Below are 13,239 nucleotides of genomic sequence, written 5' to 3' on the forward strand. Positions count from 1 at the left end.
TGATTTAATGTTAATTAAGTCACATTATTTAACATAATTATTAATTATTAATAATAATTATTAATTATTTCCGATAGCCAATTTAACCCCAACATATTTGGTGCCTCCGTGTGAAACCTAAGGTGTTGACCCCAACATATTTGGTGCCATCGTGTGAGGTAAATATATGTTGATTCCCAACTGCCATCGTGTGAGGTAAATATATGTTGATTCCCAACACATGTATACTTTAACTGGCGTTTTGTACTTTTACTTTTTTTATTTTTATTTATATTCCAATGTCTGAATATTCTTACAGCTTACAAGTTCTTTCAAAGTACATAGTTAAATTATTATGGTATTATATTGCTGTATCAGTGGCATAAATTGGTCTCAAATGACATTGGGATAATTTATCATCCAACATAGGAATCGACATCAATTTTCAATTATTGATGATTGATTGTTAAGGATTTTGATCGATCACAAATAATTTTGCTCAATAGTTGCAGTGTTTCCCCTACAATGCTACAGGCTTGGCGAGCAGCCGTGCCTACAAGACCCCCCGCCGGACCTATGCCAGGCAAAAAATCATGAACAGACGGAGGCTCTCATCGCTCTCCAAAGCCTCGGTGGCTTCGCTTGAGGCCTCTGAAAACACTACGCCATTGAAAGACAGAGGTTTCGTTGAAAACTGAAGCCTGTAACCCCTGGCTGGCAACGTCTAGTAATTAACATCTTTATGTAAAATCACCTAAACTATGTAGCACATTTTCTTATTTTAACCCAAAGCATGATCTTTTTTCTAAACCTAACCATGTAATTTTGTTGTATAATTATGACTGTGTCTCAGTGTAAACCACATGTTAAAAAAATGACACCGTTAGTACATGCGGCTGTCGTTGGTACTCTCCAACTGTCATATATGTTCTTTTTAGAGTCACTAGCCAATGGCCCATTCTGTCATTTAGGTAAGAAGATGTTGTTTTTTTGTTGTTGTTGTTTTTTTACTACACTTCTCAGCAGTTATAATGTATTCCGATGATTTATTGTTTAATATTAAACAATATTTCTTATTACTGCATTTTACGAGTCAAGTTTATACACTAACCTCCACTTATGAGTACCCACAGGGCAAGTTACAGTCATGTAAATACATTAATAAACCTTAATAAAGTTATCTAATTACAGCCACATCAAAATGAGTTATGAACCACACTTTAACCATTTATATAGTGTTACTGTTTATATACAGAGGGACTGAAAGTAAAATATTGCCTCTTGTCACTGAAGTTTTCAATAAAAAGTCTGAATCCCATGTTGTAAAACTGTCAGTCAGACCAGAATCTTTAAGCGCATGAGTTACTGCCCATATCCACATTTCTTCAGCTTTTTGTTGCACATGCTGACCGCTGTTTCCCTGCTGGGAAAAACTGCCCAGCCAATCAAAGCTTTGTAGGTGGGATATTACAGAAATAACAACTCTTAAATCAACACACACCGTCAAACAACATGACAAACATTACATTTACTGCTCTTAGCAACAGCAAAGACAGCTTCCATGTCGACTGAAAAGTGACATCAAGGCAACGTATACGCCACTCACTGCTGATTGGTTAGGTCAAAATATCCCTCCCTGCCAACACATTGTTAGTCAGACTGAAGTGGTAACTACTCCACAGTATCTACTCCTATCTATATGTCATTTTCTACATGTAGTGTCTTAACCCCTTTATATAATTTCATCTTCATTTCCAATTAATAATGAATGTTGCTGCTGTAAGCCCTTTATTCAGCATATATTTATTTCACCATGTCAGATCAGGCATCTAAGAATCTTTTACTGGTCATAATGTAATTAACCTAGACACATATATGTAAGTAAGCCAGCAGAACGAAGGAAATAGCATGTATTAATGTATTAAAAAATGAAACTACACTTTCAGAGTTGTCATGAGGATAGAAGCACTAAATAAACTGATCCAGATTTTAGACCGTATCACTCAGCTCAACATTTTAGCGAAACAAACGCTGCTTCTGAATGTTGAATTTTCTATATATCATCACAATCAACTGATGCACATAACAAAGACAAAGAGAGGGAAGTATATATCGAGCAGTGAGCGTTGCATGTTTCCCAGCTGCAAACCAGGCAGGGCAGGTGGTGGCAGTGCTAGTCTGAGGCGTGTGTGTTGCGTACGGGTGTAGAGGGGTCACAGAGGTCGGGGCCACTTGCGAATAATTTCTTTTGTGTCTTTCCTGCTCTTCTTCAGCGCTCTCCTCCCCCTCCTCCTGTGCTCCTCTCCATTGCCCCAGAGCGAGACTTTCTTTGCTGCTTCTTTGTTAAAATGACAGGCCCTAATAGAATAAATAAGGCACCTATTTTTACCTGGCTGCTGGCAGGTTGATCACACTTACACACATACCAGCATGCAACGCTGCGCTGGAGGTTGGTAAAGAGCTGACGCCTGACTCAGTGGGGGAGGGTGATGAGGTTGAGGAAGGAGGTCATGGTGATTTAATTGAGAAAGAAAGTAAGGAGAGCCGGAGTCAGAGAGAAAAAACAGAGGTAGAGTGGATAGGTAGATAAAGAAAGACAGATTGATATAATAAGAAGAGACTAAAGTATCAGCGACACGGTTTGCTGTCTGACCGCTGCAGACGCACCTTTGCTTGTGTCTAATATTTCTGTCCCTATATGGTATTTTCAATTTGATCTGACATTTAACAATTTAACAAGCTCCATAATGTCACCTTTTGGTGTTTTTGAAGCATATTCAAATTTTAATTGCTGTAGGAGTGTTTTGACAGAACTCCAAAGCATCTAATTATTTTCGAGCAAACTGGTCTTCACAATTTTTTTCCCCCGTGTGACAGTTCACTAACTGAACGAGAGATGAGGCGAGCTAAATAGGGCTAATCATATTCACGGCCGCTGCATGTGTTTCTGATGGCACTTTGAGATGCCTTTGGTACTATCCCCATTTAAGGAGTGTTTTAAAGAAGTTTGGAGGCAGTTTGAAACATTTTTGAATAGCCCAAACAGTAGGATGACATGAGTGTGATTATAAGAATAGAAACATATAATCTTGAGAGATTGGTATGATATCGCCTCTATTTTAAGAGGTTTTAAATCATTTGGTGGCAGTTTTTGAGGCGCACTTTGTTCATCGATCAACTTCAAATATTTAATTTTAAAAAACTACAGGCAAATGGGAAAACTTGAAAGAATAAACAACATAAATAGGCTTGTTAATGTGATGGAACCTCCAGAACAGCTTCAGCGCTCCTTTGCAAGTTACTAGAGCACCATTTTTGAGATTTGGTGACAATGAAGACCATTGTATATGATTCACATCATCTTTTTCATACCCACCAAACAATTCGATGATGTATGCTGTATGGAAACATCTTTATCTGTTTTTTTTCCACTAATAAATTCTATTCATGTTTTTCCTTTACTTTGTCACCCAATATATGCACTATTCCATGCTGTTTTGGTTAATTTAGTAATCTAATTTGGAATGCTACTGTAAGCAAGTGCAAAAGTCCTTACACAACACTGGATAGACATCAGGCTGTAGATCAGTTTATTTTACAACAGCACCAAAATGACATCGCTTAAAACTGCATTAAATTGTTTTTTGGCCTAACAGTTTGCGATTAGATACAGTTTTAGCAATCACTTTGAGTCATGTCTCTGTCCACATGATGAATGTAAGTCCAGTATTTCCAATGATCCACTGTGCTCACAAATAGAAGAAGAAATAAAACTAATATATAAATAACATCAAACATATGTATGCAGAGTCTGTGAGTAACAGGTAGCCCATTCGCAAGTGGAAAGCATTGACTTTGTATGCATCATATCAGCTTTTCTAAACTGACATAGTAAATGAGCTGTTTTTGTCATCCAGAGATGGAGGGGATGGTAGATGGTGGGTCAGACCACTGCTTAAGAGCAATAAACAAAACCAGATAGCAAGATATTGCTGTGTTTCCAGCTGCTTTTTATCCATCAAACATGGCTGTTGTATAGCAGCTATAACAGTTGCTGTTTTTCTAGCCAGGACAGTGCCATGAAAAGTGGTTCTCTTTTAATGAGATATCAATGGCCTCTCAAGCCATGATTATGCTGTTAAGCACAAATATGATCTTTTCCCTGAATATAACCAAGTGGTTTTGTGCCTAAACCAAACCACGTTACCACAGGGTTGTTATAACGTTATAACGAAACATAAATGTGAATGTATCCAGTATATAAAAATGTACATATGTACCTTATCTATCATTTGCAGAATTGTACAATTCCTACACTGTTTATGGCAAATGAGTTGCCATGGGGCTAGATTTTGCTAACTGAAGTCACTTGTAGTCAAAGCAGGCTTGACCAATCACATTTGAGTGGCAGGTAAGCAGTCCATGAGGAGGGCGAAAGGGGTGGAATGCTTTGACCTAAATGCAATCTCTGAACCCATCGGCTACTGTCTGACAACAATTAAGTTTTGAATTACCTCTTGAAAAAAAAAGATCAACATTCATTTGCATATATCTATTTGAAATAAGCCGAAATGACTGGCGCACAGAAGAGGACATCTTCGCCTGAATATCAATTGGCTACAACAAAACTCACAAAATAGGTGCCTTATCAACATCAACCCGACAGCCAATGGGTACCAAGATTGGTGACAGAAGTGAAGCACCACATCAGTCAATTTTCCAGTAAATATGGGGGTAGGGTTATATGAAAGTTCCCTTCAACCAATCCCAGCAATGTGGAGACTACAACAAGCTGTATTAACTGAATTTTCACATGCTAACTAACTAAAGCTGTTTGTAACAGACTTTAAAGGGCTTTAACTTTCCAATCAAAAGCGTTTCCTCTATGTAATAAACCGTTGCAACATGAACGGAGCAGCAGTGGCTTTCTTGCTGTTTGTGTCTGATCTCTGGCGTGGTAATTGAGGTCATTTGTCTGACAATAGGAAACTCATATCACAACCTAGTGCAGGGGGAAAAGTGCTATTAATCACCCAGACAAGGCATCATGGCCAAACACACACATGGCACACACACAGACTGACCACGGTTAATGAGCTATGGCCCCGTGTCTACAACATGACTGATACATCCATGATAGTCAGGCATTGTGTTTGTGTACATATATCTGTGTGTGTGTGTGTGTGTGTGTGTGTGTGTGTGTGTGTGTGTGTGTGTGTGCTGCTTTAGAGTTCCTGGCTCATTAGGAAACAACTGGTGTAAGTCTTCAATTAACTTTACAGACCGTGGCGTACTATGTGCTTCTTTCACCTGCTGAGCTCCGGTCTGCTGAGTTATAATTCACAGTCGATGCACAATTGCCACAAAATATCACAGTACCTGGGATTTTTATTGATTTTGTATTAAAGTGAAAATCCGGGCTGGAGGAGCTGCTGTTTTAGGCAACAGTGTCGTTTTGTATTTATGGGAAATTCACAAAAGCTTTTCTCCTTTTGTTTCCAAAGAGCACACACAATATTTGATTTTGTGAATGAGATTTTCCTCATCATATAAACCAAATATCTGCAATTCATACAGATGAAGGGCTTTGGGTGCTAAAGTGACACAAACAAGGTGAACCCGACAAACTTTTCTGTAACAGGAGGCTTTAGTTTCTCTGCTGATGCAGTCCAAAGTATGCTGTGAAGTACATATTTTTCCTTTAAATCTGTTTCCATTTGAAATATAATCATTAACCATATTCATAAATAAGCCTTAACACTTCAGGTAGCAGCTGTGCCCCAGGCAGCTAAGATGCAGAAAATGATCAGCCCGGCTCCTCACTGAATATGGAGGGAGTCGGGCACATCTTGTATTTGGAGCAAAGGGCGAGGACATGGATCATCAAACTCTCCTGTGAGCTCATTACTCCCTCCAAAAGGCCAGGACGTTTCAGAGAAGCCAGGAAGAGATTAAGAAAGATGACCCTGATTTCAAGTTTTTGCCAATGGAATCTATTTCCTTTCCTATAGAAACGGATGGGCCTGGGTCGGGCTGAAACAGTTACCCACTTAGATTGAATCATTCCAGATCTTCACAGCACAACGTAATCACCGTGCTCTCTGTTTGTCAGGAAAAATAGATTCTGGATGGATTTTGCACCAGTTCAGACAATCACATTTTCAGTCCCACACGGTCCAAATCTGATGTTTTTATTGTTGCTTCAACATGGGGGCTGATAACAACAGGAATGCAGGGTGAAGAAAATACTGTTACATCCATAGACTGGTCTAAACTGGTGAAAGGAAAGATGCAGTAGAAGTAGCTGTGCATACATTTTAAATTCTAATTAAGATTCTAAGTAATTATTCTTACTGTGAACAGGAGAAGTATTGTGTTGCATTTTTATAAATCAAGCAGTGCTAACAGTGGTGATTTTACAGGACATTGTACTGAATGTGCAGACTTTTGGATTTGTGTTAATTTCCTATGCAAATTGGGCAATGCTTTATTTCACATGTCCATTGTTTTGAAGTAATTTCCCAGAAATCTCCCTGTAAAGAACTCTACAATTTGGCACTAATTATTGGAAAATATAAAGTTCTGAGAATTTATTTAAGTTCATTAAGTTAAGTAGCTGAGTTTCCAGCTGCTCCAGAGAAACCTACTTTTAAGAACTCACCCACAGCAAGTAAATATTCATTCATTAATAATTTATTGCCAAATTACTTTGGATTTTTCTGAACATGTTCATTCATATGCTTGAAATGTCACATTTTTGCATGTTCAGCCAACCTGCTATGCACCGACTAAAAATAGGTTACACAGCAATTCATTGGAATTCATTAATTGGATGCATAGCAACTGAAAACAGTCTCTATTCTAAAACCTTCCCAAAAAACACAGTTCCATTTCAGTTCCTTTTCAGAAAATCACATAAAACTACAGGATATGTAAAATTAAGTGTTAGAAATGTATTATAATTTATAATTTTATTCATGTTAAAATTTGCTAAATGTGTCCCAATAATACAAATCTGGTGGTCTGTTTTTCTCTTAGTCCTTTCTCACAGATGGGGCATTCCTGATGTAAGTGTGTACAAAATGGCTCATATCTAATAATAAAAAATATATATGTTATATATAATAAATATATAAACTTGTATCAACTTGTAAGTAAATGTATACAGACATATATAATATGGAAGACTGCAGAAAAGTTGTTAGAAAGTGTAAGTTCACCAATCCCAGCAAAAAATTGAGCATGAATTGTGGGGGGGGGACTCAAAGTTACAGTTTACAAAGAAGGAGCTGAAAAGAAGGAGCATGGCAGTTTTTGATTGTGTTGAATCATTTAGCAGCGTCTGCAACCGGTGTGTCAGAAGCTGCTGAAAATGAAGAGTAATGCACTTTTCATGAGGGTGGGAAAACTCAGTCATCTAATGCCATCTGTCAGCGCAGAGGTAACTGGGAGCGGACAGTGCAGCGCAGCAGGGGTGTCCTTGGACAAAGTAAGGGAGGGGAAGAAAAGTGGCAGAGGCAAACAAAGGAAACGACTGCGGACAGTTTGGAGCCATTGAGGTGAAACGGCGGGGAGAGACGGGCTATTACTTATCTCTGCTGCGACTCGCTGAGAAAACGAGCACAGGTAACAAAAAGACGGATGGCTGACATATGCTGGCATTTTGAGTAATAAAACAAAAAGCAGGGACGTTGCTTCTTTGATTGTTCACTTAAGTAGAAGTGCTTCAAGTGCTTCTGGAGAGTGCGTGTGTAGTTTACTCTAATTGCTCGCGATAGAACAATGCTGATTATAGTGCAACGCTACACACACTATGATCTACAATGCTCACTCTTCTTCATTGTGAGACTCAAACAGATGGTTGAGCCATTGCACGGTTTATAATGTGTGTGACAAACATAGTGTAGACATTGCACAGATGTAACATGCCAACACATTTTGATCTCTCTAAACAAAACTGAAGAAAGTGTGTAGCTGTCATTTACATGGCTGACTTTAATCTTTCTAATTACATTTAACAGAACTGCTGCTACACATGAGTGTTTATTGTGACTTTTCTTGGAAACAGGTCATTGAACAAGTATCTGCTGTCTGACTATTAAAGGTATGATTGCCAGCTTCACTTTCATTTGGTAAATGAACATAAATGAAGAGCTATTAGTGCAGCTGTATTCACAACAGAGAGCAGGTGTGATGAAGCCTGATGTCTCAGTAAGTACATGTTTCAACATTTTTTTAACACACTAGTGAATAGGGCTGGGTGTTTTTTTGGAGTTTTTGATAATAGTGCCAATAGAGCACTGTGTGGATGGTGTTTACTTGTAGGCCAACCAGGAAGTTATCATAGCCCTGATTCCTTTGACAAAAAGCCAACTGGATTGTGCAGAAAATGAACTGTGGAGAACAAAAGTTTATGACACTTGTACATTCTGCTAAGCAAAATAAACTTCACAAATTAACACCAATTTGTTTTAATATTTCTAAAATATTCCCTTTTTTTTTTTTTTTAAATTGGTGCAAAGGGCAGCACAAAAAATCAAAGTAGTGACACACAATGCATACATGGGAGTGGATGGAGACGGGAATTTAGACCAAACAGGACAAAATGGGACAAAACAAAACAGATAAATAATAAGTAATCAGTAAAACAGAATCACAGTTATGACTTTTGAAGTGTAAATGCAATCGCCAGAATTACAAAGCCAATAGGCCAAAACATATCAAAGCATAGTCACATGACTTAAAAATTGCCATAACAATAAGGCTGTAAAGCTGTGTCCAGTGTGACATGCTGTAGTCTCATTTAGCCACCTGTTAGAAACCGCCTTTTTTAAGACGAGTAAAAGCTTCAGGATTCACAATGGGGTAAAAATTTAGCCTTTGGCTAACACCGGCACATTTACAGCAATGTTCATCATGTGCACTGTCCTCTAAAATAAATAAATAAATAAAAATAAATAAAATTAACTGATGTATTTAATATCACAAAACAAAACATGAAAATCTTTTGAACTTGTGTTAACCACCGACCTTATTTCAGGCATTTAACCAAAAACCCGTTGACTTCAAGAGCAGGGAACTGGGAGTCCAAAAATGCTAACTCATTTTCACATTTCAGGACTCACTCCTGCAGCACTCTACAGGAATAAGTTTAGTTAAAAGTTTTAGTACGGGTGCAATACCTTTACAACTCCTTACTTCTAGAAATATAAACGTATTTCAGCAAGGACTTTTTTTTAAAAAAAAGTCACCAGCCAAAAGCCAAAATACACAAACGTTATCTAAACAGAAGCAGCTGCACATGAACTCTGACTAAATCAGCAGCTCCCAAAGATGTTTTGAGAATGGGCCAAGAGTGCTGCAAAACATTTTTTTTGTCTTCTTTAAGGCATATATCACCACACAGAAAAACCTGCAATTTGAAATGACAGGCAGCAGGCTGCACTTTTTAATTTTTGTGGATTTTAAGTGAAATATTAATCTGTAAAATTAAACAGCAACATAGCCTAGTTTAAATAAATCAGTGACAACTGACTGAGGATAGACATTTACATTATGCCTAAATTTACATTATGCTTATTTGATGTTAGTTCATACATATTAGATCTGTTTTTCAATTTTCTCAAAGACCAATAAATTCTCAAAGACCACTTTAGTGTCAATTTTAGTGATAAGAGTGTTGTGTGAGGGGGCTGGGCATGGGTGGTGGCCGTGAAAATAAAATCCCTGTGAAGAAGTGCTGTGGTTAAATAACCTCTAACATCTAGTGATAAATCTAAAGTGTGTCTATGTAGTGAAAAAAAAAAATCTAATCAAAACAACCAAAGTGCATCTTCGCAACATTTTGAATCTTATCAGACATCCATCCAACAGCAGTTTACAGTAATTTAGGGACACATTTCAGGCAATACTAAAAAGTTTGGAGGTCAAATAGAAATGAGAAATGTTGTGGTTCTTTGTGTGTGTTTGCATGGTTTATGGTGCCCACACAACCACCTGAACCTGATGAAAAGATCTTACAAAACAATCTACGAGGGGTGCTTTCATGGAGTGCAGAAAAGAAGAAATAAAGAAAAATAAACTCAAGGTTCAGACAAGGGCCTCGAGAGCATTTCTGCAAGACTGCCACTCTGGGAGCCCATTACATTTCTTTACAACAGGGTAACACCAAAAAGAAAGGGAACAAGAGAAGAGCTTTGTTAAAAGAGGTCCCATGTGAGGTTTAAGTATTTCTCCTGGCAAGCATTTACTCTGCAACTGAAGTATGATCAAGAGTCCTGCCAATTCTAAATTTGTAGCAGAATAATCCAGTCAACCTCTACACACACATACACACCGACACACTCAGTATTATGAGCCTCAATGTACTGTATTTTGTGGGGGTAACAGATTATGAATCCGTCCTGTCAATGAATGTATAAATAACTGCAGGAATTAATGTTACTAATGCATCCCACACAGTCACACACACACACACATATGTTCACCTGAACCTTGATGCTCAAGGCCAATAATCACTATAAATGTATTCATTTATATCTTCAGCACTCACTGTGTGTGAGTGTGTCTGTCCTACCTTTGCTGATGTCTTGGTACTCCAGCCACAGCTGTCTCTGGACCTGTTTGTTGGGGTACCAGATGGTACAGGACTCCTGGAAGCCGTACACCGCCTCCTGCACATAGTGATTCCCAAACTCCCTGAGGATGGAGACAAAGTCGCTCCGCTGCGTTGCCCCGTCCAGAGAATGGATGGCCGAGCTGAAGGCTGGGTAGATGGAGGGGAAAAAAATTTATAATAATGGAGAGGAATAAAAAAAAATAATAAATAAAGGGGAGTTCAGGGTTAGGGGGGAAAATACAGGAATGCCTTTTGTTTGCTCTGCCACTCCCTGTCTTCTGGTACACTCTGATTTTGTTTTTCTTTTTCTAAGATGTAGGTTTTTTGATTTGTCTTATCACTGAGGCACACAAAGCTGTAAAGCCTCACAGGCTTTGCATGGATCACAGATAAATATAGGTGCTGCTTGGTGTGTGCTAAAGGGAATCCCTACGACAGCTATTGTACGCCACTGAATAAAAATTCCAGAATTACTTCATTGAATTACTGTATATTCCCACTGTACCTATCCCACTGTATGTATAATATTACCTTAAGTTTCTTATCATCTCAGTGGCATGCTACATTTATTAAAGCTATAGTGCGTAACTTCTACAGGTCCGTAAATGTCCGTTTCACCCAAGCCACTACTAGAGGAGATGACACAATGCTGATTAAGCCGATCGGCTCCTCTAACATCTCGTGGTATTTTTCAATATATATCATTTTTAGTTTGTGTGTCGACCGGCAACATTCCCGCGCTGGCGCACAGGAAATGCTTCCTCACAACAAGAAGGGAGGGGGAGGACGAGCAGAGAGTCTCATAGCAAGAGGTAGAGCGCAGGTAGAAAGAGAAAGCAACATGGCGGAGAAGCGGCCGAGACACGGTTCAGAAGTGGATCCTACCACAAAGGCAAGTGTTACTCTGTGCAAGGTGTGTGGCAACTGGCGAGTGTTACTCTGTGTACATGGAAGTGCCGCGGCTTATTAGTTGTAATAACGCATTATCAGCTGGGAGGCGACAGAAGTTACGCACTATAGCTTTAAGGGTCACTTTGATTAAGGGAAAAAAATGAAGCCTAGAATGTGAGGTCTATTTAAAATGCCAGAGAAGGTTGTTGGACAAATACCATGCAAGCAGTAGATGTGGGGAAAATAATTTAATGATATCTTAGACAAGCTTAGTCAGCTTAAAATGCTTAGTAACTAATAGATTTGGCTGTTGTTTTTTTCAACTATCCATTCCTCATCATTATAATCATCTGTAACATTATTTTTTATTGTGTGGAGCAGCATTTTGAGGCTTAGGCACAGTGGTGTTCTGAACTAAATGTCCCATCAGCATGCTAACATGCTAACAATGACAGTGCTACAATGCTGATGTTAAGCAGGTACAATGTTTACCATTGTACTTTGGTGTGTTAGCATGCTAACATTCGCTAACAGGCATTATACACAGAGCTGAGCCTGTTGGGATTGTCAGAAGTCTTGCACAGAGGTGGGGGACTCAAGTCACATAACCTGACTCAAGTCCGAATCGAGTCGCAAATTTGAGGACTTGAGACTTGCTTGACTAACACTGATGATGGATTAAACTTGACAACTTTCATATGTTTCAAGTGCAAGAAGAGACTTAAATTTGTACTTACAGTACCTGAGTAAATGTGTGTAGTTACATCCCACCATTGGGTGCAGTTTATGTTTTATTATCTTTATGAGTTTGTGAGTATGACTTGACTTGTGACTTGCTTGACCTGACCAATAACGTGACTCAACTTGCTTGACTTATAGCAAGGACTCGGCTTGCTTGATTTTCACCACAATGACATAGGTCTTGCTTGTGACTTGAAGGTTAAGACATGAGACTTGCTTATGACTTGCACGTGTGACTTATTTCCACCTTAGATCTTGCATGAATTGGCTTAATGTTTAGCAGATAAAACCAAATCTTTATAAACAGAAATATGTATAGGAATACAAAATCTGTAGGCCATGCATTAAGACTTTGATATCGGAAACATTCTGGTTTCCATTTGTAGTCAGTCTTGAGTCCAAATAACATAAATCAATCATTTTACAGCGGACTTTGGTTTCATGCAGTTAAACAGTCCGTGTAGTGAGCAAAAGAGGTGGAACGCATTAGCTGAAATGCAGTCTCAGAACCCTTTGGCTATTTTTTTTGTGCTTTAATTGCTTTTTGAAAAATTACCTGCAATCAAATGCATATGTATGTTTATAGAGATTACTGAACAGTAACCAGCCCATGGAAGAGGAAGTCTTGTCTGGAATATCACTTATGTGGATATCTGCTAGCTACACCAGAAACCCCAAAATACTGACCGTTGCACCCAGAGGCTAAATTATCATCAGACCGATAGCAGCTAAGTTCTAAGATTTGGTACAACCTGATGAGGTGTAACTTACAGGATTTATTATCTGGGAAACATAAATGTCTGTACAAAATAATGTGCCAATCCATATCTTTACTATATAATGACAAAAAATCTGTGTGTGTGTGTGTGTATGTGTGTATGTGTGTGTGTGTGTGTGTGTGTGTGTGTGTGTGTGTGTGTGTGTCTGTTCCACGTTTTTCTCCTCACTGACTTGGTCAATCCAAGTGAAATTTGGCACAGTGGTAGAGGGTCATGGGAGGATGCAAATGA

The 13,239-nt window shown here is 38.6% G+C and overlaps 1 protein-coding gene across 3 annotated transcripts in view; it reads right to left on the minus strand.

Annotated features, from left to right (window-relative positions):
* The window catches only part of astn1 (astrotactin 1), a 605,257-nt gene that overhangs the window by 233,741 nt on the left and 358,277 nt on the right, over positions 1 to 13,239 (minus strand). For all 3 annotated transcript variants that reach the window (XM_050074592.1, XM_050074591.1, XM_050074590.1), the window contains exon 17: positions 10,556 to 10,744. In XM_050074592.1, coding sequence (XP_049930549.1) covers positions 10,556 to 10,744 — 189 coding nt within the window. The remainder of the gene's footprint in view (positions 1 to 10,555; positions 10,745 to 13,239) is intronic.

The sequence above is a fragment of the Epinephelus moara genome, chromosome 21 (assembly GCF_006386435.1).
Source record: "Epinephelus moara isolate mb chromosome 21, YSFRI_EMoa_1.0, whole genome shotgun sequence".
In the NCBI taxonomy this organism is placed as follows: Eukaryota; Metazoa; Chordata; class Actinopteri; order Perciformes; family Serranidae; genus Epinephelus; species Epinephelus moara.